We start from the raw sequence: 26,789 nt of genomic DNA on the forward strand, positions 1-26,789 counted from the left end.
TAATCAATAATTATCTATTAATTTCATTCATTCATTAAGCCCCATATATTGTTTTCATTATGTTAGTTTTACTTAGTAGGGCAAATGGTCTTTCACTAGAGTTCAGAAGAGGAATAGGAAACACTGAATTCTGACTTCTAACTAGCTTAAAAATGTAAGCAAAACCCCGGGAAAAGAGAAATTTCTCCCGTGATTAGCTCAACATAACTTGGTATGAATGGGGTGGTTGGAGCCTTCCAGTGCAATGCTTGGTCTCTCTCTCTGTGCTTAGGCAAACTATGGAACAGCAGCATGAAATGCATTGTTATACCACTGTTGCCTCCAAAATGTGAATCCCCTTACAGTGTGGCCTTGAGGCCTTCTAACCTTAAATGGGAATGAACAAGTTATACTAGTTCGAAAGAGTGTTCACACACACACACACACACACACACACACACACACACATTCATTATACTCTTTTTCAGTGGCAAGTTTAACTTCTATGCTACAATTTTAAAAAAAAGAAAGAAATGGCACATAGATCAATTTGTAAATATGACAAAAATAATCAAAGAAGATGAATGTGGCAACAATTCCAGAAATGGAATTTTGGAGTGTGGAGGACTTGCTGATGCTCACAGAGGCTGTGGACTAAAGCATAAGGGTGACTCATGCAACCTTGCCACCCCTTACTGAAGTCTCATGGCTGCTAGTTAAGGGTGACCCTCAACTCGCTACCACTTGTTTCTACTGATGGGAGAGAACCCAGCGGGGGAATAGGAGCTCACTCCCGGCTTCTGTGGCATGGTGAGGTGCTGAGTGCCGGAGGCAACTCCCCGCTCAGCTCCACGGAAAGCACCAGGGTCGGGGGAGCGCGTTCTTTTCCCATCGTCACGGGTTGGGTTTGACGCAGTATTGCACAAAGGCTTTCTGCTGGTAGGCCCCCTTCCCCTATCCTTTGCCTGGTCGAACGAGGCTGTCTTTGGGGCTTTCTAGGTCTGTCCTGTTGAGGATTCCCAGCTGGAGGCTTCTGCAGCCCCTTTCTCAGGTAAAGCACCCAGGACAGACGGCTGGGGGCTCACCTGCATGTCATTCCTCAAGTGCTGGGACTCAGCCTTCTTTGCTGCACCTCTCACGGGCCTCTTATGTTTTTGTCGCGTTGTGTGCAGGAACCTGGGGCTCGAATAGGGAGGGCTTGGGAGGGATGAGGACCTCTCAGTCGTGGAGGAACTGGAAGTCTGAATAACCATTTTCTAACTCATTGACAGATACTCATTTAGAACCTATCACGTGCCAGGCCGTCTGCTGTCCCACGACGGGCTTGCGCTGCTAAGTGCGGACTGGAGGAGGGCGGGGAGGAAGGAAATGCTACTCACCCTCCCGGTGTCAGTGGCAACGTCACAGCTTCCCCTAACGACACAGATGAGGTTAGCCACCCCGCAATGCCTGGCCCTTTAGCACTTCACGTCTCCCCTTTGGAGAACTCATGGCCTTGCGTCGTCTTGTTCCATGCTGGTCCGCCCTCGTCAGTACCACTGCTGGGGCCAGTTTGTCTTGCTCACAGCGGGGTCCCCAGGCCTAGTGCAGAGACGGGCACATGGAGGCACCGTCGGTAGTCACCAGGGAAGCTACAGAATCTGCGAAATAAGGCGGGTTTCCCACGATGACTTTGTTCTGACCTTTGCTTTTCAGCACTTGGAACACCGCGCGTTGACTGGCGTCTGACCGTCTTGGTCCCTTTTTGGCAACAGGGTTTGCGTTCATCTGGGGTCTTCACGTTCCCGGCTACCAATCACAACTAACCTCTGCCACCCCCAGGATTCCACCCCAGGCACATCATGCCATCTCCAGGGACTATCAGAAAATTAGGGTGCCTTGGAGGTGCCTGGCTTCGTCCTCTGCAACACCGTTCCCCACCTGCTTTGTGCAGCTGAGTTGGTAAAATGTAGGGGAAACATTGATGTCAAAATGGAATAAACACCAGAAAGAGTTAAACGTCACAAGGTAAAAAAGCAAAATATAAATCTAGTTCAGGTGTCTGTTATGAAGGGTCACTTCACCATATGATCCTTGGAAATTAAAACCAAGACTGAATTAATTATCCTTTCACTGTCTTGGGTTTTCTTTCCTTTCTTGTTCAACATTAACTGCCTCTGAAATTATGTTAAAGCAATGATCTCTATCATAATGTCCTTCAGCTGGCCCTGAAAACAATTTCCTATAGAAATCTTCATTTTTCCTAGGAATCATGTCAACCTTCTTAACCTCATCATTTTTATGGTATTTTGTTTTGTTTTGTTTACCCTTAGGGGATATTAAATTTTTATGTGGCTTAACTTATCTGTGAGTTAGACCAAAGTAATGTTTTAAAGTACATTAAATGATTTAAAAGTATTTTGCTTCCTCAGGAAGGCTGTTAATATACACGGAAAATTGTGTGGCAGCAAAATGAGATACTCTCAGCGGTACAGAGTTTATCTAGGGTTGCCCATATAAAGCAGGCCTCATTTAGCATTAAATCTCATTTTATGTGATCAGGGTTTATTTTTAAATGGGCCACTCAGGATTCATGCTGCAAGACTCTTTTTACTGAGCATCATGGGAAGATCATTTTTTCCATCTTCCACCCATACCTTGACACCGTAATTTCACACTAATTTGCGTGGGTTTTCACCAGATTTGCTCTGGAAACATAGAGTAAGTCCTGTACGTATTTATTAATAAAAACAGTGAAAAGTACACATGGACGTACTTTGGAAAAATATAAAAAGATAAATAAGTGCAAATTATTAATGCTCAGTGATTTGCCTTGTTTTCTTTAAGCATGCTAAGAAATCGTTATTTTCAAATGTCAAATGCTTCATGGACGTATTAGGGATATCCTTAGGATTGTGAAGTGCACAAAGGTTCATATTTTGAATTGTTTATAGCACTTTTGAATACAAGTGTATTTCCTAAAAAGGAGTGTGTATGCAGCTATCTAAAGTAAAAAATACGAGAGATGTAAATGTTACCCTTATTGTATGCATAGAGTCTAATAATTTGTTCCTAAAAACTCAAGGTTCACTGGCACATGTGAACATATAATATTTTAGGGGAAATTTGGAGAACCTGGCCCCATTTATTTCTGTCATTTTAGAATTTATCAGTTTTATGGATGTCTTGTTCAAGACTGCTACCTGAACAATGATTGCAAGAGATATTAGTTTTATTGACTTTAAAATCACTCTCCTCTATTACCATGTATATATATTATGAATATTTATTATATACCATATATATATAAGTCTAGGAAAACAGTTAACAGGTGGGGACAACTTGCTGTTTAAGAGCCATATAATTTACCTTAAACCCATTCATCCGTTTTAGAATGGCCAGTTCTCAATATTTAGCACATTTTCAGAGAGACTCATTTTTATATTAACCTTAAGGATCATTTTATCATCCCTTGAAAGCTTTTCCTGAACTCAAGAAACTCCCTTAAGTAACACAAAAACAGCAGACGAAATTAGGCGACGGCAGGCCTTGCACTGCAGGAATGCCTCCACGGAAGCAGCAGCTCAGGCTTCCCCGTTCTCACATACAACCGTCCCTCTGTCCGCTTCTCACTGTGGGCTCTACCCTCCTAGAATGTTGCTCGGCCCTTCTCCTCTCCTCTCTTTTCCCCATTTTATTTCCCTTCTATTTCAGGGGAGGGGGGAAAGCCTCCATTATTTGTTTTACGCGGAGAAATTCAGTTTTGTTCAGCCGCTGTAGCAGAGCTCGGATCTGAGACTCACTTCACGTGGGGGGACTGAGCTGAAGCTCGGAAGGGATGACTTTGTAAGAGCCCCTCTGCACTGAGGTAAGTTCCTCGACACGGCTTGTCGTGCTCTTTTGCTCACCACCGAGAGGAGAGGAAAGGAGGTTTATTGTTCCAGTTACCAAGCACATAAGAACTGGAGTACAAGACAGTTTTAACTCATGGAGCGCTACATCCGAACTGAAGATGGACTCTAGGTGACATAACATAATAAAATAAAATAAAATAAAATAAAATAAAATAAAATAAAATAAAATAAAAATAAGTTCCTAGTTCCTCCATATTGATCACTGCTCTTTGGCAAACACATGTATGAACGTACACAGAATCTAAAGGAGAGATCTCTCAGTACTTCACACACATTTCCTCGCTTCCACTTTGGCCTCCCAAAGCTTACTCTCCACACAGAAGCTAGAGTCCTGTTTTTTTTTTGGCCCCTGGCACAAAGCAGAACATGTCACTGTCCTGCGCGATGCTTCCAGGAACTGGCTTCCTGCCGTGGTGACAGTATCCGCTCATCCACCTCCGGGGCCTCGGGAGCCCTACCAGCTCTGCTTCCTGCTGCCTCAGCTTCTTCTCCCATCACAGACTCTCAACGCCTCTACCCTTCTCCAGTCGCCATCTTGTTCTTACCAAGTTCCTTCCCACGTCAGCCCCTGGGAATGTGCTCTTCCCTCTACCTGAAATTCTCGGCCCCTGAGACGCCTTCCCTGACTCCCTCAACTGTAAATCCCTTCTACTCAGGGTGTATCTCCTCCTGTTTTAGTTCCCTCACGGCACATCTGGCCTGTACTATACACTGGGCACGTTACAAGAGTGTCTCCGGAAGTCCCACTGTTTGTTTCCTAGTTCCCCACTTGAATGTAAAGTCCACGAGGGCCAAGATCTTGTTCTTTGCTACTGTTTCTCCAGTGCCAAGAATGGTGCCTGTTTAATAAATTATAACATCACATTAAAGTGGGGGTCTTTTTGTCTCCATTGCAGCAGAAGCCCCCAAAGTGAAGGCTAATTCGATAGGAGAGGCATCCTCATGAGTGGTCTTCTGGGCCAGACACGCTGTGACAGGGGCACAGGTTGCCTGACCATTCACAGGGCATTCACTCTAGCTCATGTGGGGGTGAGGCTGAAAAAGGCAACAAGAGACATGGTGGGGGTCAGACCCCAGAGATCTCGGCACAGGGTTGAGAAGTCCCATAGAGACAGGATGTGGGGGGAGGTAGTACTGTGGGCCAAATTATTCAAAATAGTAGTACTCTTTTTGGATCTTTAAAAGTAACAGAGAGAAATACAAGTGTGAAGCAAGAATGACTAGTTCTAACTTTAAACACATGGCATCTGTTTAAAACTGAGGGGTAGGTTTTAATTGAGGCAGTAGAAAACAAATGCTCCCATAATTCAAGGAGGTATGAGCAGCTCAGAAATGTGCTACCAGACAGCGCACAAGGATGTGGGGTTTTGAGGAGAGAGGCCGAAGTGTCCATGACACCCTTTCCTTTACGGTCTCCTCCCTAATCTCTGCTTCAAAATCCCGACCTGCTGATCTTGCTTTCCTGTTTTAGACCTCGGACACCTGCTGAACGACTTCTTCCCATCCTGAAGATGCGGTAAAAAAGAGTGAATAGCACCGTACGCCTTCCAGTCCCTTCCTAAACCACCCTGTCCCGCCTTTTCCCACCCCTCCTGCTCTCTCTTCCGTAATTCTTATCTCTGGGTCACCACAGACAGCCTGTTTCTACTGACTCTTGGGCGTGCTTCTCCAAGGTCTACCACATTCTTCTTTCCTTCTCCCTTTGTGTCCTTATCCTTGAAAGTGCTTGTTCTTCCAGTTTTTCCCCTGAAACCTGCAACCCAGTTAAGTAATCAATATTAACAACATTTAAAATATTCATCCCACTTGTTACCTATTTGCTGAAGGTATTTTCTCCGTTGGAAGGGAAGATCAGCTGATTCATTACAGCATCTCCCTGGTGAGCCACAGGCACTGTCTGGCCTTCAGGAGGCATCGCAATAGTCTTCTGTTGAATTCTTGGTTGTGGAATGTATGTTCTGGAGTGATATCATATATGGGACCAAGTATGATGACACTCCAGAACACATATCCCACAACCTAAGATTCAACAGGTAACTATTACATATATATTATATATAATATAGTTTGATATATATATATATACATACACATAAAATATCCATATATTATATATATATATATAAATTGTATGAGAGATAAGATTGCAATCAATGTCCTATATAAACACGGGGTGTACCAGTGTGAACACCACATGAGTTAGCACAAAATAGTTAATACAATAATTTAAGAAGTGTTTCTCAAGTTCGTTTTATATGTATTTTGCTGATATTAGCAATATCAACTTATTTTCGTCCTTTGTCTCTAGTGGTATTTCAATATCTTCCAAATAGGTTTTCAGTAGGACAGCATAAAGTATTACAGGGACTAAATCTAGGTTAACTTCTGGGCTTGGGCAGATAGGCCAGGTAAATTCTCCAGAGGCTATAGAAAACTGTCCATATGCTTCTCAGCCTTGTGCGAGGTTTATCATCTGGCAAAAAATCTTCCAAGAATTTATCCTCTGGCATTTTTCCTTTTCTGAGAAAATTTTCAAGTAAAATATGAAACAGTAGAATGGGGACAAATGGAATTCCTCCAAAAACAAAATCACTTGTGTGATGACAAGATCTAAAGAACATGGGCAGGCAAGGATGTGATGGATACTTTTGAACCCAACTTGAATTTTCTTGGGGCGTTAGATACAAGGGAAATATTTAATGAAAGGTAAATCATGCTAATCTTTGTGGTAGGCTGAATAATGGCCCCATAAAATGTCCATGTTCTAATCCCCAGAGCCTGGGACTGTTACTATCCATGGCAAAGGGACTCTGCAGATATGATTATGTGAGGGATTTTGAGGGAGGAAACGAGAAAGACAAAAGGGGATGTGATAACTGTGGCAGAGGGTGGAAAGATTCATTTTGAAGACAGAAGAAGGGGCCACAAGCCAAGGGTTACAGGTGGCCACTAGAAGCTGAACAAGACACAAAACCAAATCCTCCTCTCAGAGACTCCGGAAGGAATTGATGCTGTGGAAACCTTAACTTTTTAGCTCACTCAAATGGATTTTGGACTTCTGATCTCCCGACCATTAAGAGACATTCGCGTTGTTTTAAGCCACCAAGTTTGTGGTAATATGTGATAGAAGGAACAGAAAATTAATAAAGCCCTCTCTTCTCAACGTAATCAACACTAAGAACATTTTTTTCCAAAGTTAGAAATTATAAACATATGCATAATGACCTTGGGTCGAGATTACTGGACTGATTTTTGAAGAGTCAAGGGAAATATTGTTTAAAGCACAGCAATCCCTTCCATTTCATATGTGATTAGAAAAAATAATTTGATGACTTTATCTTTACCAGTTCAATAGATTGGGTAATTTTGAAACCACTAAAGAACTGGTCTTTATCGTTTGAGTTAAATTTTTAAAATCATTAACAAAAATTCATCATTTCAGTGCTTTCTGGAGGGTGGCAGAAATACAGAGATATTAAACAAACAGTAATGCCATTGTGATTTTCTTTTGTTTTCAGTGTTGTCTATATTATTCTAATCATAACAATATCCTTTAAAATGAGATAAAACACACTGAATATTGAATAATACAGTCTTTGATATCCTTTTAAAAAATATATTTAAAATCTTTTCAATCTTTCTGAAATACTCAGCTCTTTATGAAGAATCCCATGATGTTGATTATAAAAGTCCTGGAACTTTCTCCCACTTTTTTAAACATTAAGAATTTGCTGAAGATTTTTTTACACTTGAACATATTGTTTAAAATATAATCTTTCTTTCCATGTGACAGCCTCACACAAACAAAGTATTTAAAGAAGATGAAGGTCTGTCATTGCTCTATTTAATTAACGAAGACTTTTACGATTATGAGATATTAAAAAAAGAACTCAAAAGAAAATTTTAGTGTGATAATGATCATCATCTCATTTCACATCTGAATTTCAACTGGTAAAAATTCTACTTACAGGTGTCATCTGCTAGAATTAGTCAATCTTATTTTATATTGTGTGTTTTTCTTTCCCAAGTTACTTACACAAATCAGATGGTGGAGTACAAAAGCATGGCTAGAGGTTTACATTTGCTTCTAACTTAGCACAAGATGTGACAATTTCCTTTTTCTATTATCTATGACTTTGGAAGCTCTCAGTTCCTTTGTTTTGCATCTAAGTTGTTGAATACCTTGCCTTTTAGCATAAAGACAATGCATATCTTTTGGATTGTATATATTCTACAAGATTAACTTGCGATGTTTCTAACCAAATTGAGATCTACTTAAATGTACATTTTAATAACTTTTACAATTTATTTTGGTTTATCCACTGGCATTTACAGTCTTGCAAATATAATTCAACTAAAACATAAATAACTTTACAGTGATTAGGAGACAATGTGAAGCATCCTTTTTTTTTTTTTCTTTAAATTCTCACTTCCACAGTTTTCTTCTATAATAAAACAATGGTAACTTTGTCAAAGTTTAGCAATTCTAAAATACTATATATTTTAAGTAGTATTCAAACTGCTCAGTAAAATGTTTGCCATTTTGAATACTTCCTATGGGGAACATAGCATAGTTATTGTCAATTAAGATTGTTTTCTAATTTTGACTAAGGAAAAGAAGGGTTTAATAATTTAACTTTCTGCAGTATACAAAGTACCTCATCATTAAAACTGGTAGTGTAGGTATACTGTTACAATTTCTATACATCTTTACATATGCCTTTGGGACACCTGCTATGACTGTAAGGTCAGAATGAAACACACAGATATACTTCCCAGTATTTCTTACTCATCGTTTCAGAGGTTTCAACAGATATAAATTTTATTATCAGTTGCCTCTTTGACAAATTCTAATTGTAAGAAATTAACTGAGAAATTACTCTATTATGGCTAATTATAAAATTATGTACTATGGTTCAATGTCTTTTTGGAAACTAAATGGCAGTTTACAGAACTAATAATGCTGTTCTCTTCAAATGAGGCCAGTCATTAAAAATATGAAATATATAAATACTAAAACCTCCAATATGACTATATTCACAGAAATGTTGTCAGAGCTGGAAGGAACTTGAGATACCTCCAGTCCATCTCTCGTCTGTGGCTGAGAAGCTGATCAGTTCAGTTTCAGCAAGTGAGTTGTGGCCAGCTCTCTGGGCTAGGTCATTCGTGCCCTGTTTCCTAAGCTAAGAGGATATGTATGTAGCACATCACAGTGACTCACTCTCTCTCTCACACACACCCCACATTACCTTAATATAGGTCTTGTAAAGTAATCTGAACAAGCACATTTTAATACAAATTTGCACCTTCTACTGTGCACTCTTTAAACAGCATCTTCTTTTGGCAGAAGAGCACAAAAATAAAGTTTATTTTTTTAAAAAATAGCACAGGGCTTGCTGCATTATGAGTTCTCAAAATTTATTTCCTTTGGTCAATTTGACTGAATTATACCCTAGTAAGTGCAGGAATATTACCAAAATTAAAGTGTTCTCAGAAATATGCCGTAGAAGTTCACGAAGCAAAGTACGGCTCTAACCCCAGACTGTAATGCGGAGCAGTACTCAGCGTCGTTATCTGAGAGCAGACACCCTCTAGCCTCACCTGCCCCTTCCTTTCTTTAAATGCATGACAGATGCACCATTTATTCCGATTCCAGATTACACATTTCCTTTCGTATTAAAATAATGTCTCTATTTCTCTCCTGAATTACATACCTACCAAATTTTGTTGAGGAATACAACCCTAATGAACTTCCTAAAGTAATGCGATGCTGTCCAAGACCTAACAAAAGTTAAGCATGGTCTTGCCATGGAGGAGGAAAGTGCTTTACGATCCTTGTCTATGGCGTCTAATTACGTTTTGCTCTCTCAAAATTCAAAAAAGATGCATGGAAATGGATCAATCAAAAATGTTTTAAATACTTTTTGGCCATACTATAGACCGTGTTTTGATTTTAAAACTAAACTCACACATGGCCTCTGAGCAGTAAACAATGGTCAGTGATATTTACATAGTAAAGTTATTAACTTCACAGAGACACCCAGATCTTACATGCAGTAAGGATTTATTAGAAAAACAAATATTGAATAATTTATGATTTAAAATGGTTTGAATAAAGTTCAGGGGGAATATAAGCAAATCATTTCTCAAACAATTTTAAATATAGGAGGCTTAGACCTTCTCTATTTTTGTCAAAATAAGAATTATCTATAGGAGACAGATGCTGCTCCCTACTTAATGGAGGGTCTCAAATTTTACTCTGCATCTCATTGGGAATGAAATATAAATTTTTAAAATAGAATTAACTTGGGGAAAGGCATCAGTGCTGCAACTCTTAGCACCAAATGTTTTTTCTTGGAGCACCAAATGCTTTAAGGAAAACATTCCAAGTATCAAAGTTTTCAGATAGATAAATATTTATGGATCAAATCCATAAAGAACAGACATTGTTATGAAATATATATAGATGCCTTCAAAACTTTCTTTCCAGGCAGAGTAGACACATAAGTTAGGAGTCATTTCCCACTTAATTGTTGTCGCAACCTTATGCAACACAAATGGATCACGGATAAAGATTTCCTCGTTTACACATGGAAAGTAGATCTCAACTGACATTATGTCCGGAAAATTAAACGGGAACTATTTCTCCCTATAAAAAATTTAAAATGTTATTAAACTTATAGGAATAGCTTTATTCTAACCTTTACTTTCCTGTTTAAAGGGCATAGAGGTTTTTGATTTAGTTCTTTGGTGCGTAAACAGCACTCTTTCAAAGCAAATTCTTCTACAAGTTAGATGGCAAAATGAGAGAAAATAGCATAGATCTGGTTCATCTCTTTAGTGCAATGAAATTCCATCTGTCTTTGAGCTTTATGAATGGTGCTTTCTTAGTCTACATATAGACCATCGCCTCTCCCTCGTCACTGAGAGATCTTCCTGGTGGCATTAGAACTGGAAACCTATTTACGTTAACGTTCCACGGAAAGCTGTTTTGTCCTTTGAGGACAGAGGTCTACTCACAATTGCTCGTGCAGCAAAATCGAAATGCCACACCAATGCCGTATGATAATGGACAAACTCCAGGGGACAAATCCCAAGAAAGAGCCGTAGCTTCTGCAGAATCTTTGGTGCTTTTAAATACTGCTTATGGGTGTGCGTGGATCAGAAATGAAGCGCCAATTTAGGAAAACAGCAATACACGCTGTCTCAGATGCAAATGTTGAGCCAAGGTCTATGGGAACTCCCTAGGCGTGCATCAGGCGTCCCAGGGGCACTTGCACGCATGGATAACCGAATGGCGATAGTACCATTTGTGACCATAAGCAACATCTTGGAACTGAATATAATTCTATCCCGAAACGAACCAGGACAATTCTATATTTAGCCAAACACAAATCTTGAGCTTATGTAGGTTTAAATAACATGGTAGCAGAGGCACAGGTAAAATTTTATTTACGAATATGGAGACACATGACTTTGGATCCAGCCAGCCAGTGACATAAATAAACTTGAGCAAATGATTCGAGCTAGAGGATATGCATGTATCTATATATTTGTGTGTGTGAGTAAGGCTTCTTGGAGCCGTGCCACAAATCTGGACACCAACCAACAGAAGCACTCCCGTCCTCTGAAATTTCCATTAAGGGCACAATGGGGGTAATTATACCGGGATGCTCGGAATCGCTCTTTCCGTCTCGTGCACTCGCATGCCCGCCGAACACGAAATGTTCGCCTCCGTCCTTCCAACGTGATGGTTGCTGAACTTATTTTTAGTGTCACTTGATAAGCCTGTGTGCTCGCAGGGAGACATCCCACTGACCCAGCCGCTGGTCACTGTCTATACCAGTTCACATCACAGCAGGCGGGTTTTGTCAGGTTTCGAGTCGAATATCCATTTCGCATCTGAAGTACAGTATCGAAAGTGACTAGATCATTTGAGCTTTCTTCTTCAGCGGCTGCCTGCTTCCTGCCCCCCAGTGTTTCCGCTCACGCTAGCATAACCTGGCATCGTCGACGTGACACGATGGTGGCTTTTCTAAGAAATTATAATACATACATTTCGATGTTTTGTGGTGGCCGGCCCTCCTGAAAATTTAATGTATAAATTGAGGAGAGGAGGTCTTTTTTTCTCTACTGACTCATAACCAAGGTAGAGTGCCCCTCAAGATCCAAGTAATGCGCACACAGTAATAGGTCATTCAATGTCAAAAGGCATAAAAAAGATGAGCAAAATCTTCACAGGCTGCTGCTTGCTGTTGCCTTTAATTATATTAATTAAACTTTGAAATTTTCATGCAAAGAGAGTTGCTGGCTTGTGACGCTGAAGAGCCCTTGGAGACTTGGAGGAAGGAAAAACCCTGAGCGGAAGCTTTGTGGTTACCGCTTCCTTTAAATTAAAGCAAAACAAACTACCGGTGTGTTTACAGATATTAATGCTTTATGCGCTACTACACTCTAAACATAGAGAGTGGGGTAAATCCCCACTCCCGGGGACGAGTTCTCGAAGCACAAGTCCCTTAAACTCCACTCAAGACCTCTGGTTAGAGGCTGTCTTCCTGTGTAATAACGCTCTATTAATTTTCTTCTTTTCCCGAGTGCATAATGAAGAAAGGTGTCTTCAACAACTAAAGGGCAAAATCTTGCTTGCTACCAATACCTTGAGGCATCCTGTCTACATTTTGTCATGCGTGTGCACTTTTCAGTGTTAGAATGACAAGATTTTCCAGTCAGAAGCTTCCCGTAAGGCACAGTGTGATAGGGGACCGGGGAGGATTTTGTGATCTGACATAGCTATAAGGCAACTGACTCCCGTATCTGCTTGGCTTGGTGGGAAATTTCATACTCCGCCTGTGGCGGACAATCTTGCGATGTAAAAATGCAAGTGCCATGTCTCCATGTAAAGCACTCCTCTCTCCATGGCAGACCCGTCATGGCCCGTTGTTCTGTGGTCCCTGTTTTGATATCTTCATGCTGTTGTTTTTGCTTTTTCCTCCTCTCCACATTCCAACGAACTTTCTTGTATAAACCATAGCAGGTAGACTAACGTGAGTCTTTATGTTCAATGTCATGAATCATGAGTTACCAGTGGGTTTCACCAACTCTCATGTAGATGGCAGAACGAGTATTTAAAAATGTTTGGTGCGAGCAAAGCAGAAGGCAGAGAAAACATTTCCTGACGGAAAGGAAGAAAGCTGTTCTTCCAAAAACTTCTGAAATTCCCTTTTTTTTCTTTTTCATTTGGTTGGATACCAGCAGCGTAAGATGCATCTTCATATCTTCTTTGGTCTTCCTGCTTTCCTTTTACTGGGATGGAACTCGGGAGAAGTTTATGCACCGGCCCTAGAAATGAAAAAAAAAAAATCATGATTGAATTAGTAAAGCAATTATAAAAAAGCATAAGAATACCTAGTTTTCTAGATATTATGCAAGAACAGGTCAATGTTAAGATGAACCACAAAGTCAAGTTTTTCCCCCTGGGTCAAAGCATGGTAGTTCATTCAGATCTTTTCCACAGCAAGTTCATCTACACAATGGTATGGTAAAATTAGAGTGTAAAAAACTCTGTAAAATAGAACTATGTTATTGCTATTTAAAGTACTGCATTACTATCTCAGCAATAAAAATATCAAAGCCAAACCCTATGTTTCCTTCTATAATGGATTTAAATGAAAGTACTCCTTTATGCAATCTGGTGCTTTTAAAACTGATGTAAAACTGGTGCTTCTAAAATGTAATGTGAGGAATGCACTTGGGAGGTAGTAAGTGTCAGGGAGCGGGAAGACAGGGCATCGCTCTGGGACTGCATTTCACAACCGGTTTGCAAAAGACTTAGAGAACTTGTCCTCTGTTGTTGACCATTTCTCTGTGCACAACTACAGGCCATCATTACATGTCCTCCCCGAATGGTGACTATTTATTTACATTCCACAGTTTTAAAGAGACTTTGTCATTCCAACTCCTTAGCACTTCAAGAAAGGTTACAAAGACACATTGTTTCATATGTAATTGTAAATAATCCAAGAATTATTTGAAAAAGTTTTCAATTAGTGATAAAGGATCCCCTCTTCCCTCTCGTTGGTATGACCCTGCTGATAGCCTGTGCTACATAAATCACATCCAGATTTCTCAACAGGCCAAAAGCTAGCGTACCACTGTCTACTTTAGGGTAAGGAGTATCATCTTACTGAGATTCTCCTATTTGTCTTAATACCTGCTCTCTAACTTCATATTTTAGAACTTCTCTTTATTTCTCTCTAACTGTGAACAATTAAGTTTATTTTAGATAGCCAATCCATGGGAAAGGAACAACAAATACTGTTGGAGAAGAAAGCCTAAAACATCAAAATGGGATTGTGGTCCATTTTCCTCTCAAAAATGTCTGCTCAATAAATTTAGATCTTTCAGAAATTAATGAAGAAAGAGAAAAGCAAAAAAGTAAAGTAGTTTCCATTAACTTCTTCCTAAAAGGCAGAGACATTCATCAAATTATACATCTTCTTAATAATTTGGAGACAATATTATTCTAGTTGTCAATTTTATTACTTATCTTGTACCTAATGTCTACAAATAATATCTGGGCAAAAGGGTGTGAGAAAAGCAGAGAGAAGACTACCTGAGAATGAGGTCCAAATCCTCAGTAATGCAGCGGTCACAGGTCATGCCCTCAGACTAGACTTTGTATTGTCTAGAACCCTCAAACAATATCGTTAGAAAGAATGTAAAGTGAAAAGATGCTCTTCTCCAAATTAGCTAAGTATGATTACCAAAAGCCATAGGAACATTATAAATGTTATTTTCATTACATACCCCTTCTCTAAACATTTTTTTCAAGGGGAACAGGTAGGAAAAATGACATAATAAATAAATATTTGGGCAAAGCAATAACACAGTGCTTCTAAGCCCCAATAGTCTAACTATAGACGCAGTAAGAAATAGATCTGAACTATGCCTGTGAAAACAGTGATGAACATTAAAAATATGATCTTCTGGAGTCCTTTGAGAATCCAACAAATCCATGAAGAATTATATTACAGCGGCATAGACGTGAATTAATGACATCTTTTTCTTGTGTATTTATGGACCTAAAAAAGTAAAGGTTTTCTCTCTTCTGCACAATTTTGAAAAGTTATCATGAATCTCTACTTTTATTTGACTGTCATCACTAATTAACTAAATGTAGATATAGGGCTCCTTCTCTGACCACTTTTGTTCTATACACCAGATTAATCTTAGTGACTCAGATTCACTTACTTGAAGCAACTGGATAGTTTTTAAAAATGAGATTCATAGTTCACCTGAATTCTTAAAATCACTTCAATGTCTAAATTATGTCAGACCTAATTATTTTTTCATTTCATTTGATGTGGTTTAATTATAGACATAGAAACCCAAATGAAGAAAACCCTACTGAGTTTGACTCTGAGGTCCTTACTTACACACTTACAAAATTTGGGAATAAGTACTGATCATCAGCTATCAAATGTCTGCTGACGCAAGTACTAAAAACACCTGTTAAAAGCAACATCCACTCCTGTGTCTTAACACACACCCATCAACAAAATAAATAAATAAATAAATAAATACATTTCCCTTCCTAATCAAGGATTCGGTATTTTCCACTTTTTTATCAAGAGCTGATAATGTGGGGGTGTATTTTTAATTTACAGAAATCCAAAAAATGGTAACTTGAAGGAGTTATGTTCAAGAATTACTTCCTCTGTTAAGCTTTACCCTGTTCTCCCAGTCACGGAGCTCTTTCCCTCAAAGTTTCCATGGCATCTCCACTACAGCCAAACCACATTATATCATAACTATCAGCTTGAATATCTAAAAAAGTAAGATAATAGTGATTAAGTCTAAGGGTTCCAAAGCCCTAGTTATGGATCGCAGCTCTGACACTTGTTAACTACTGTGTGATCATGGGCAACTCATTTCACAGCTTGTGCCTCAGTTTCCTCATCAGTACAATGAGGAATAAAAATTGGATCTATTATTCTTAGGACTCCTATTAATCTATTAATACACACTTTGTACACTACCTGGCACTTAGTAAACTCTCAATAAGAAACAGGTACTTATTACCCATACCTCCTCTGTGTCACTGAGTGCCTAACACAGAGCACACTCATAATAAATCCTCACTTAGAAACGAGAGTAGATGGATGGTAAACACATAAATGAACGAATACATAGTGATTAACTTCAAAAACAGGAAGACAGAGTAAGTATAAATTTGAAAAAGAAAAAGGATCACAAAGGAGGAAAATACAGCCATGGGTAAGGATAGAAGAAAATATAAAGAAACTGGAAGAGAGTAGCCCTAAAAAGGAAAAGATTAAAATGGAATAATTAAAAAAAAAAAAAAGAAATATTGGCCCGAAGGGAGTTTTTATTCAGTATTCCATCAGGGATCTTCCTCCCAGAGGAATCTGTAACCTACTCCCTCCGGGGGACGCTCCCGACAACCAACCGTGCCAAGCATTTCAGCATTCCATGTTCCCATAGACTAATTTGTTCACTCATCTCTGGGTTGTACTTATTGAACATCCTGGTTGAGCCATCTGAATGCAAGCCTACTCGAGAGTGTGCGGGTGTGACACAGCCGGTGATCAGAATACCTTATAACCCACAGTTAGTGTTTTCACTCTGATGATACGCGGCTCTAGGAGTTTCCATGAAAGCCTGGTCAAACACTTCAGGCCACAAACAGCAACCTAATTTTTAAAAAATGTGTGTGTGTGCACATGTATATACATGTGCACACACAGCCTATCTCAAAAGTGCTATGCAGACTGGGATTGATTCAAATAAGAATATAGAGAAGTTGGGGCGCCTGGGTGGCTCAGTGGGTTAAGCCTCTGCCTTCGGCTCAGGTCATGATCTCAGGGTCCTGGGATCGAGTCCCGCATCAGGCTCTCTGCTCAGCAGGGAGCCTGCTTCCTCCTCTCTCTCTGCCTGCCTCTCTGCCTACATGTGATCTCTGTCAAATAAATAAATAAAATCTTTAAAAAATAAATAGAGAGAGCAGCTCTTCAATTTTCATACCACATCCATCTTTCTAACCATATCCCTGGTATCTAGAGCACGTATTTCTCTATTCAACCAATAGTGTAGAATATTTATGCCTCAGGTACTCATCGTGGTAACTCTGGAATTCCTTTTCTCCAGATCAGTTGGCAAAACTATCTTCAAGAGGGAAGTTCTAAGTGAAATACTAACCGTCTCTCTAGGTCTGGGTTTTTTCCTACCAAAGTCCATGAAGACCAGTGACTTCTCCAAGGTGCTCTGGGGGGTGCCTTGGGCTGGCGCAGTGCACAGGAGAGGAAGGAGCAGGCACGACACAAGCCTCTCAATCCTCATTTGGCTCAAATAACTCTGCCCTTACCTACCTTTAAAAGCATAATTCACTATAAGATTTTGTTTTTGTTTGTATCAAAATGTATTAAGATAACTATTATTCAAGATATTCACGCCTATGTTAAGTCAGGTCACGGGTAAACAATTCATACACCTAGACTTGGTTTCTTTACTTTTCTTTAGAAAGGCCTTCCTAGATCTAGATCTAGGACACCATTCCCTCAACTTCTGGTCACATAATGAGCTCAAATGATTTCTGTTCCTATAAGGAGAATTTTCTATTTTGGAAAATTGCTGCTGAGGACATAGTTATTAGGGGACCAACTACTGAAATTACGAGTTGGCTAGAAAAAGCTCCTCACTTCCGTTAAGTTTACCTGCTTCCTTTGTATTATATAAGGCGACCACAGCTCAGCCTTTCTCATTGTGAGCTGGCTTCCAAAGAGCTCGGCCGCATGATATTCTAGAAGTTACCACTACCCTTAGTGCTCACTTTCTGGTATAGCTGGATCTTGACTTCTGCCCACAATTATTTCTTTGTTTTTATTCTGAAGTTTTATGGTAGGTTTTCTTCTTAAGACTTCCTTAGAAGTAGACCAGGTGTAAGTAAATGTAAACTAATACGTATTTATTTCTGAAATCTCAATTTTTTTATTCATGAAGACTCCGTACTGAGCTAAATCTTCAAAACCCTCCCACAAAGGAATTAACTCAACTTCTTTCTTATACAAAAAGACAACATCATGTCTACTTCCCTTCTGTTTCCTTTTCTTATTCCCGTAGGACTTAATGAGGTACTCTGCAGATAGCTATGTCAAATGATGACTGATTTGAACTTAATCTGAGTTAACTTAGATAATTAATATGAACTTAAAGTTTATACATGAAACCATATTAAAACTATAATATTCTTCATAAAATCCCCCAAATTCTTCTATAAGCATAAATACCCTTCATCTAATAACTAAAAGTTTCACCTTGTTTTCTTAGGCTTCTTAAAAAAAATAGGTGTACTATGATTCATTCTTTATAAACCTGAAATGCATTAACATATCAATTCATCTCTTAGAGTAGAGCTCTGTGACGAAGCTTTACTCCATTATCTACTTTCCCTCAGCCTAAGAAGGAACAAAATGTATCAGAGATAAATCACAAATAAAACTTTGGTCATAACAAAGTCTAAATTCACAGAATCTGTCAGCTTTAGCTTTACTTAAGTGATTTTCAGGCATTTAATAAGTATCTATTAGAACAAGAAGTTCATTGACATTTCTCTAGAAATCCCTGTTGGCAATACCTTCTCTTGGGTCTCCTCAAACACAAAAGTGGGAAATTGAGAACCAAAATAAAATTGTCTAATGCTGTTAATTGCTCTGCTTGTTAACTAAACAAGAGATGAAAACAAGGGAACTGTAAAAACTGACATATTTGCTGTTGGTTAAGTATACAGACTCCAACTCTATTACAGTTTTTGAAAACCAATTTCACCTATTCATTTTCACTGTAGCCAGTGATAGTAGTGTTAGCCAGAGCAAGCGCCACATTTCCCATCTCTTGAGCATTAAAATTCTGCTGGCATTAACGCCTATGAACTCCTTTACTAGCTATCTGCACAGGATATATTTCACTGCTATAACTGTTAGAGTATTATGTTCACCTCATAAATATCCACTGACAAGCTAAAGCATACACCTACACTTTAGTGTAGACTTTTCAAACACAGATAGCTGATTTATTTATATCTCTACTTTTAAAAAGAATTTACTAAACCTTCATGCTCTGTGCAACTGTAAACAGCAATTCAAATTTAAAATTGTATACAAAGCACAGATATATAGAAATAGACACAAAACAATTCAAAAGGTCCTGGAAATCATGATTATCAGGAAAGAATGCCAACTTGAAGACACAATAGGCACTTTAAGTGGAGATTTTCTACAGCAACTGAAGGTACAAGACTGAAGAGAGGGCATAGACTATCATCTCTCTTTCTCATATACACATGACAGAGTTCCATCTATACATGAAATATATATATAGGGAGAGAACACGCGATTTATATATAAACACATACAATTATATATACACACATATATAATATGAGATAATCTTTATATTCTCTACTCAAAATAAAAGTGCAAGATTTTGAGCTGAAATATAATTTCCACATACTCTTTTGCAATGGAAACTCAATGTATAAATGCCCCATTTTACGGCAGAGACCACACACCATATGGATATACAGTAGATGTCATGAAGGGCTGAGTTTGCTTGAAAAATTTACTTTCAAATGTTTTTTTTACCCTTTTCATTCTATTATGACACCTGCAAAATTTTAGTGACTCTACACATACTGTTAACATTTACTTCAGGGAAATGTTATTCAGGTCGGTCTCCTAGTTTCTCTTGAGATTCAGGCATACAATTGGAAGGTAATAAACTATCTAATTCGTACCTCATAATAAGATATGAAATTGATCCTTCAAAGTTATTACTTGTAAGAGATATAGATATACAATTTTGACAGTTTTCCAAAAATATTGTTGAAAATACCTTCTTGGGCCTCATGATACATTGTAATGAAAGTAGATGCCCAAAAGAATTATATATGTAAAATCAGAATTCCATGTATTATTTTAGTTGGACACCTCATAAGTAATGTAGGAATAATTTTCTACTTTCTAATCTCAGAGCACTAATTGTATCTTTGGTCTTAAACCAACAGTAAAAAAAAAAAAGTCAAAATATAACTTCTAGCTATAGAAAAACAGTATGTAAGTTCTGTATATGCACAGTATAGCATTATGGGTACATAACAAAAGACTGAAAACCATCCAAATATCCACCAGCAATAGACAAGATAAATATAAGATACAGATAGATAATGAAATATTATAAATCATATGCAGCTGTTAAAAAGAATGAGGGAGCTCTCTAAAAAAGTAAAAACAGTTACTGATAGGTTGAAGGAGGGCCCAGGGTGGAGTGGATAAAGATGTAAATGAGATCTTTTAGTAGATCTTGTTATATGCTATCAAATGCAATCATAAATATTTTATGTCTTCAAGAAAATATTTAATAAAAAGAAAGCCCTACAAACTAAAATAGCCTTTACTAAGAGCAAATCAGAATGCTGCCAAAAACTGAGAAAATGGCAGGAAATCTGGGAGCGATTCCTCCATAGTACATGAGCTTTTCTGTTAGAACATGGAAGTATGGAAGTAATCAATTGAAAGCTGGGAGAAAGTCAGGAAGGAAAAGATATATTTCCCTCTCCAAAGGGACCTTCCCCAAGGGAAAGGAAACAGCTCACTAAAGGTTTGGAGAATGAGAGAAGTGAGAAAAATAACCCTGAGGGACCCAGCACCTTTTAAAATAATAAGGCAGCACCCTGCTGAAACTTAGGAACAGAAAAACTGAGATAAATCTTCAAGGTTAATGAGGCCTAGGCATTGGCCAGTCAAAGGCTATAGGCAGGAATCAACATGGAAGCTGGTCCCTCAAGCTGTAGGAAGTGGCAAAGAGTGTGAGTGAGGGGAATGCAATACCAGCAGCTGGAGAGCAAAGACAACTCCCCGCAGTCAAAAGAGCTTGCAGGTGGGCTATAAAGCAGAGAGAGCATGAAAGAGGAAGAGAGCTCTGATGAAGAGAAATCCCTGACCCTTCCCTCAAAAATTTTTAAGCCAATGGTGAACTAAGAAGATAACAAATTGTGATCCAGCTCAGCTACAGATTGGTAACATGACAGAGGAAGTGATATATTTGTTTCTAGAGGTAAATGTCATCTAGTCTTTTTTTATGTACCAGCAAAAAATAACAAATTACGGTACACACCAAAAGCAGGAAATTATGACCCATAATCAATGGAAAACACAGTCAATATGGGCAAAACTGCAGTTAATAGATAAAAAACTTAAAATAACTATGATAAAAATAAAAAATCTAGTGAGAAAGATAGGTAGCATGCATAAAAATATGGTAAATTTCAGCAGAAACTATAAATAGGAATGAAATGGAATAGCTAGAGAGGAAAACGTAATAGCAGAATACCGTTTTGTGGGGCGCCTGGGTGGCACAGTTAGTTGATTGTGTGACTCTTGATTTTGGCTCAAGTCATGATCTCAGGGACATGAAATCAAGACCCACATCAGGCTCTGTGCTCAGCACAGAATCTGCTTGAGGATTTATCTCCCTCTCCCTTTGCCCCCCCACTGTGTGCCACACACACACACACACTCTCTCTCTCAAATGAATAAATCTTAGAAAAAAAGAATAATGTTTTTGATTCATGTAAAGATAGACATACAGCATAAGAAAAGCTCATTGAACTTGAAGGTAGGGGAACAGAAATTGTTCAAATTGAAAAACAAAGGAAAAAAAAACAACTAAAAAGAATCTGAGACTAGTGGGGCTACATCTAATGGATTAATGAATAATTGGTGTCCTAGAAGAAAAGGAGAAATAATGGAGAAGAAAAACTTGAAAAAAATAATGGCTGAGAACTTCCTAGAATTGATGAAAGGCGTAAACCTACAGATCAAAGAAACTTAGTGACCCCTCAAGCAGGATAAATACACAAAAACTGTATCAGGGAACATACAATAAAAGTTATGAAAAACAGAGAATATCATAAAAACATGCCTCTCTGTCCCTTATCAACCTCCACCAGACAGTATATAGAGAGAAAACACTCATAAGCAGGACAGCCAACTTTCTATCAGCAACAGTGGAGGACACAAGACAATGGAACTCCCCCAAAAATGTTAAATGGGGGCTAAGAAAGGGAAGTCAACCTAAATTTCCATATTCAGAGAAAATACCCTCCAAGAATGGAGGCAAAATAATTTGCAACAATGCGGATGGAACTAGAGTGTATTATGCTAAGTGAAATAAAACACTCAGAGAAAGACAAATACCATAAGATTTCACTCATACGTAGAATTTAAGAAACAAAACAGATAAACATAAGGGAAATGGGGAAAAGAGAGAGGGAAGCAAACCATAAGAGACTCTTCAAACCATAAGAGACTCTTAACTATAAAGAACAGACTGAGGGTTGATGAAGGGGAGGTGGGCAGGGGACAGGCTCAATGGTAGTGTGTATTAAGGAGGGTATGTCCTGTGACGAGAACTGGGTGTTATATGTAAGAGATGAATCTCTAAATTCTACACTTGAAACCAATTTTACCATATATGTTAACTAACTAGAATTTTTTTTTAATTGAGTCTAAAAAAGGAAAAAAAATCTATGCAAAATAGAAACATCTTAAGATAAGAAAACCTGACACAATTTATCTGAAATTGACTTCAGCAAAAACAAGTGCTAAAAGCTCTTGAAATTAAAAGATAAGACATTAGATGGAAATCTAGAGTTGCAGGAAGAAATAAAGAGAAACAGAGGGGTAAATGTGTGAATAAACAGAGATACAAATATATAAAAGAAATAAAATTTCCTTATGACATTACTAATTACTTAAAGCAAAAATAACACCTTATGGAATTTCTAACATATGCAGAATTAAAAATATATGATAATAAAAGCACACAGGGAGGAAATGGATTAGGCCACTGTAATGTTTATATACTGTTTTTAAACTATTATATTATTTGATAGTAAATTGTGACAAGTTCAAATAGCATACTGTTATTTCCAGAGCAACCACAAAAAACTTGCACCAAAATATAGCTAAGAAAGAGAGGACAAGAAATGGATTCCAGGAAATTACTCTGTTAACCCAAAAGAGAGCAGAGAAGGAGAAACAGAATAAAGAAGGACAGAACAGATAGAAATGAAATACAGAGATATAAGAATTGGAAACAAATGGAAACAAATGAATTGGATACATAACTATACCCAGAAAAAAATTATTTCAAGTGACTAAAACAGTATTTTGATTATATATCAATAATAGAATATAATCCAATGATAAATAGAACAGCAAAGAAATGTTTTGTTTCATTCATCAATCTTAATTTTATTAATACTATTTTATTGTTAATGTGTAGCTATGTACTTAATAGGTTAGAGCAAATAAGTAAGCTCTTTGGTACTGTTATGACCAAGTTAAGAGAAAGGTAATACAAGTATAAATTTTAAAATATTCAATAAAATCTCTTAATACTAAATTGGAATTGAAAAATATACCATAAACTTGTGATTTTTCTCAAAACTATTAAATTTTCTAGGTTTATGGACTGAGATGCTTAGAAGCAATGACAGCCCAATAATAATTAGCACCCCTAATATCCAAAATGTGTTCTCTATATACCATTATCTACTAAAAACATCTAGGGCCCTTTGGAGTTGAATAGGTTATTCCTGTTTTAAAACAGAAAATGTAAAAGATGAGTCTGGGACATTTTATGCCAAAATAAAATAAATTTATGAAACACTAACGTGGGTCATGTCAAAAATTGATAGAAGAATCAATATGATGGATCAGGCTTTTACCACCTGCTTTCTCTGATCTATCTTGGCATACCTAGTAGCTAAACAACTGATGCAATGCATTATAAAGCACACAGCGCCACTTACGAATGATCCATGCCAAAAGAAAAAGGCAAATCTGAATCACAGTAAGGGGGTACAAAGTATCACTACATGTGTGTGTTGGGAACCGAGGCTAGAGGAGTTTTAATTGTGTAAAAAGTGTTCCAGGTAGCTCTTGAGCAAAGATTCAAAGGAAGTCAATGAAACTGGGACTACCTGGGGAAGAATAATCCTGTTAGAGCAATCAAGTGTAAAGACCCTGGGAGTAAAGCGTTTTAGGCGTATCTACAGGAAAGGAACCGAGTGTGGCAGGAACAGACTGAACAATGGAGAAGGTAGACAACGAGGTGAGAGAGGAAGCAGAGACCCAAAGCCTCATAGGGGTAACCGCTACAAATCCTCCTTTTAAAAAGCAAAGTTACTGGGGGGCCTGGGTGGCTCAGTTGGTTAAGAGTCAGCCTTCTGCTCGGGTCATGATTCCAGTATCCTGGGACTGAGTCCCAAATCAGGCTCCCCGCTCAGCAGAGAGTCTGCTTCTCCCTCTACCCTCCCCCCTGCTCATGATCTCCCTCTCTCTTAAATAAATAAATAAAATCTTTTTTTTTTTTTAAAAAAAAGCAAAGTTATGAATTATACAAAGTTAACATCTGGATCTCTCTCATCTCTTTCAGAGTAGATTGAGTTAAACTGTTAAATGAGTTACTTTTCAAACATCTTAAGATTCACATGTGCCAAATATTGTCCCTCCCTTCATCCGTCTCTCCCTCCCTCTCTGAGACACACACACACACACACACACACACACTCAACAGACAATATCAAGATAAAGAACTCAAATAACTACCATTATATCAAATAATGGCTAATTGAAAACTTAATCCATATTTGAACTGTGCATTTAGGAAAATGTTAAAAAAATCCAAATGAAAGCCACATTATATCATTACTGTGTAATTAGGTGAGAAATAGAATAAATTAATTTATGCTGCATTAAAATACTAATTTCCATTAGGGTATTACTAGACTTATAATGGTTATGTTAATATCACAGAGCAAAACTTTTATAAGCAATTCATGTATTTTTTTCCTAGGAAATCGGGCATTGAGAAAATTCATTTGTCTTATCAAACTGCTTTTGGCACATTTAAGAGAAATCCTGAATACTTACATATACATCATCAACACTGAAAAATATTCATTGAGAGATTTTCCTAATGTATAAGACCCTAGGGATGCAGTGATGTATCTCTTGCTAAGTTTCTAAGAATTAAGTCTTCATTTTTGTGGCCCTGAAACAGTACATATTGTCTCGCTCGAAAGTTAATACTAAAACTATGTTGATGATTTCAGCCTGCACTTAATTCACAGAGATTTTTACTAGCTCTCTTAAAAGAACTAAAAGAATTCACAGTTCTTTGGGTCATTTGTCAGACAGCTAAATTCCCAGCTAATTTGAAACTAAGGCTTTTTCAAAGTAAACCAATTATTTAAAAACTTCAAGTTTTTAAATTGATAACATATAGGTAATATCAATTAAAGATACTTTACAGAAATGTAAAGTTTTCAAATCTTCATTGTTAAGGACAACTACAGATTATTTTCTAGGACTATAAATAAAAAATTTTATGAAAAAATCCACCTATCAGTTTAGTTGGAATATGAGTTACTGGAATATTGTTTTCTTTCAGAATGGCAAGTATTTAGTGGACTCATGCCAAGCATTCAGTCCTAATAGAAGACATATGGATGTATTCAATTTTTGAGCAACAAATTTATCCCTTACTTATTTTTTATCACATGTTGGAAAAACAATCTTAAATACTGGTGAAGTCATTTTTATATCTAATTGAGAAGACATCCAAATCCCCAAAGTCAGGATTTTAATTTTGCTTATTAGAGACTAATATTTAGATGCATGATATGAAATGATATATGCTTTTCTGTAACACAGAAGTAATGTGGATTAAAATTCTTCACATTATACCTCTACATTCTAGACTGCTGGCACAGCAGCCAAATGACTACATTTATTACTAAATTTACACCATAGAGAACAAAACTGGAAGTGGCACCTTAAACTGTATATACTAAAATGAGGCTGATAACTGCATGAGGTCTCTCCCTGCTTTTATGTGCAGACAGTTCTCAAATACAGCCATAGGGATTTATATTGTGAAGATAGATGCCGCTGTGACCCAGATGACATTTCACTGATGAGTGAGAATTTAATGGGGATCCCTTGCCCACAGTTTGAAAAGAAACTAAACATGCATTAATTTTGCCTCTTAATCAATGCAGGCATTCCTAGCCTAAAGAGCATATCAACAAAAAAGACTGACTCTTAAAATAATTGTGGAAATATTAAACCATCTCTAGAGATATAATTAATCCAACATAATTTCCCCAAACAGAAAGAATATACTTTCAAAGTTTAAACATTTATACACATAAAAGCATATAGATGTATTCAAATAGGTGAACAAACATGACAGTGTTTCCAACTACCAATAACTCGTGTGTCATAAGGTTCTTCTGCGTACAGAGGACAGTTTGCTTCTTGGTCCACAGAACTCAATAAAGTTGAGTTTGTGCAAAAGAGGCGACAGGTGACGGGATGATAGGACGGAAGGACGGGAGGGGGAGGGAGGAAAGGAAGACATACAGATACACGGAGGTGAATATACAGTCAATGTCCAGTTATCCTAGAAAAACAAATTCTGATATTTTAAGCCAAAATGATTTTCTATGCCAAAAATTATATCATTAGCCCAATATCTTACCCTACTGCAAAAAACAAGAGACTCTAGATGATAGCAGAATTGTTCAGCATTATAGCAGTCCTCCTAATTTATTTTTAACAAACAAATCTAAGTATTAGTTTCAGCTTCCTCTTCTTTCCCAGACCCCAAGCTCCATGATGTTTTCTCCCCACCATTTTGCAAATGCGTTAACACGGTGTTCACCCTACAGTTTGAGGGCTTACCAGTATTTGCTGAGTTAATAGTTCCTGGGTTTGAGGTACTGAATTCGATCTATGCAGTTACTGTCTCTCTGAGATACGTAACTGACAT

General features: G+C 37.8%; 1 protein-coding gene across 2 annotated transcripts in view; it reads right to left on the bottom strand.

Annotated features, from left to right (window-relative positions):
- Positions 1-11,303: 11,303 nt before the first annotated feature.
- ANTXR2 (ANTXR cell adhesion molecule 2) overlaps positions 11,304-26,789 on the bottom strand; it is a 145,104-nt gene continuing 129,618 nt past the window's right edge. For both annotated transcript variants that reach the window (XM_032334698.1, XM_032334699.1), the window contains one exon: positions 11,304-13,211. In XM_032334698.1, coding sequence (XP_032190589.1) covers positions 13,173-13,211 — 39 coding nt within the window. In that variant the 3' untranslated portion in view covers positions 11,304-13,172. The remainder of the gene's footprint in view (positions 13,212-26,789) is intronic.

Source organism: Mustela erminea, chromosome 2 (genome assembly GCF_009829155.1).
Source record: "Mustela erminea isolate mMusErm1 chromosome 2, mMusErm1.Pri, whole genome shotgun sequence".
NCBI classification, from domain to species: domain Eukaryota; kingdom Metazoa; phylum Chordata; class Mammalia; order Carnivora; family Mustelidae; genus Mustela; species Mustela erminea.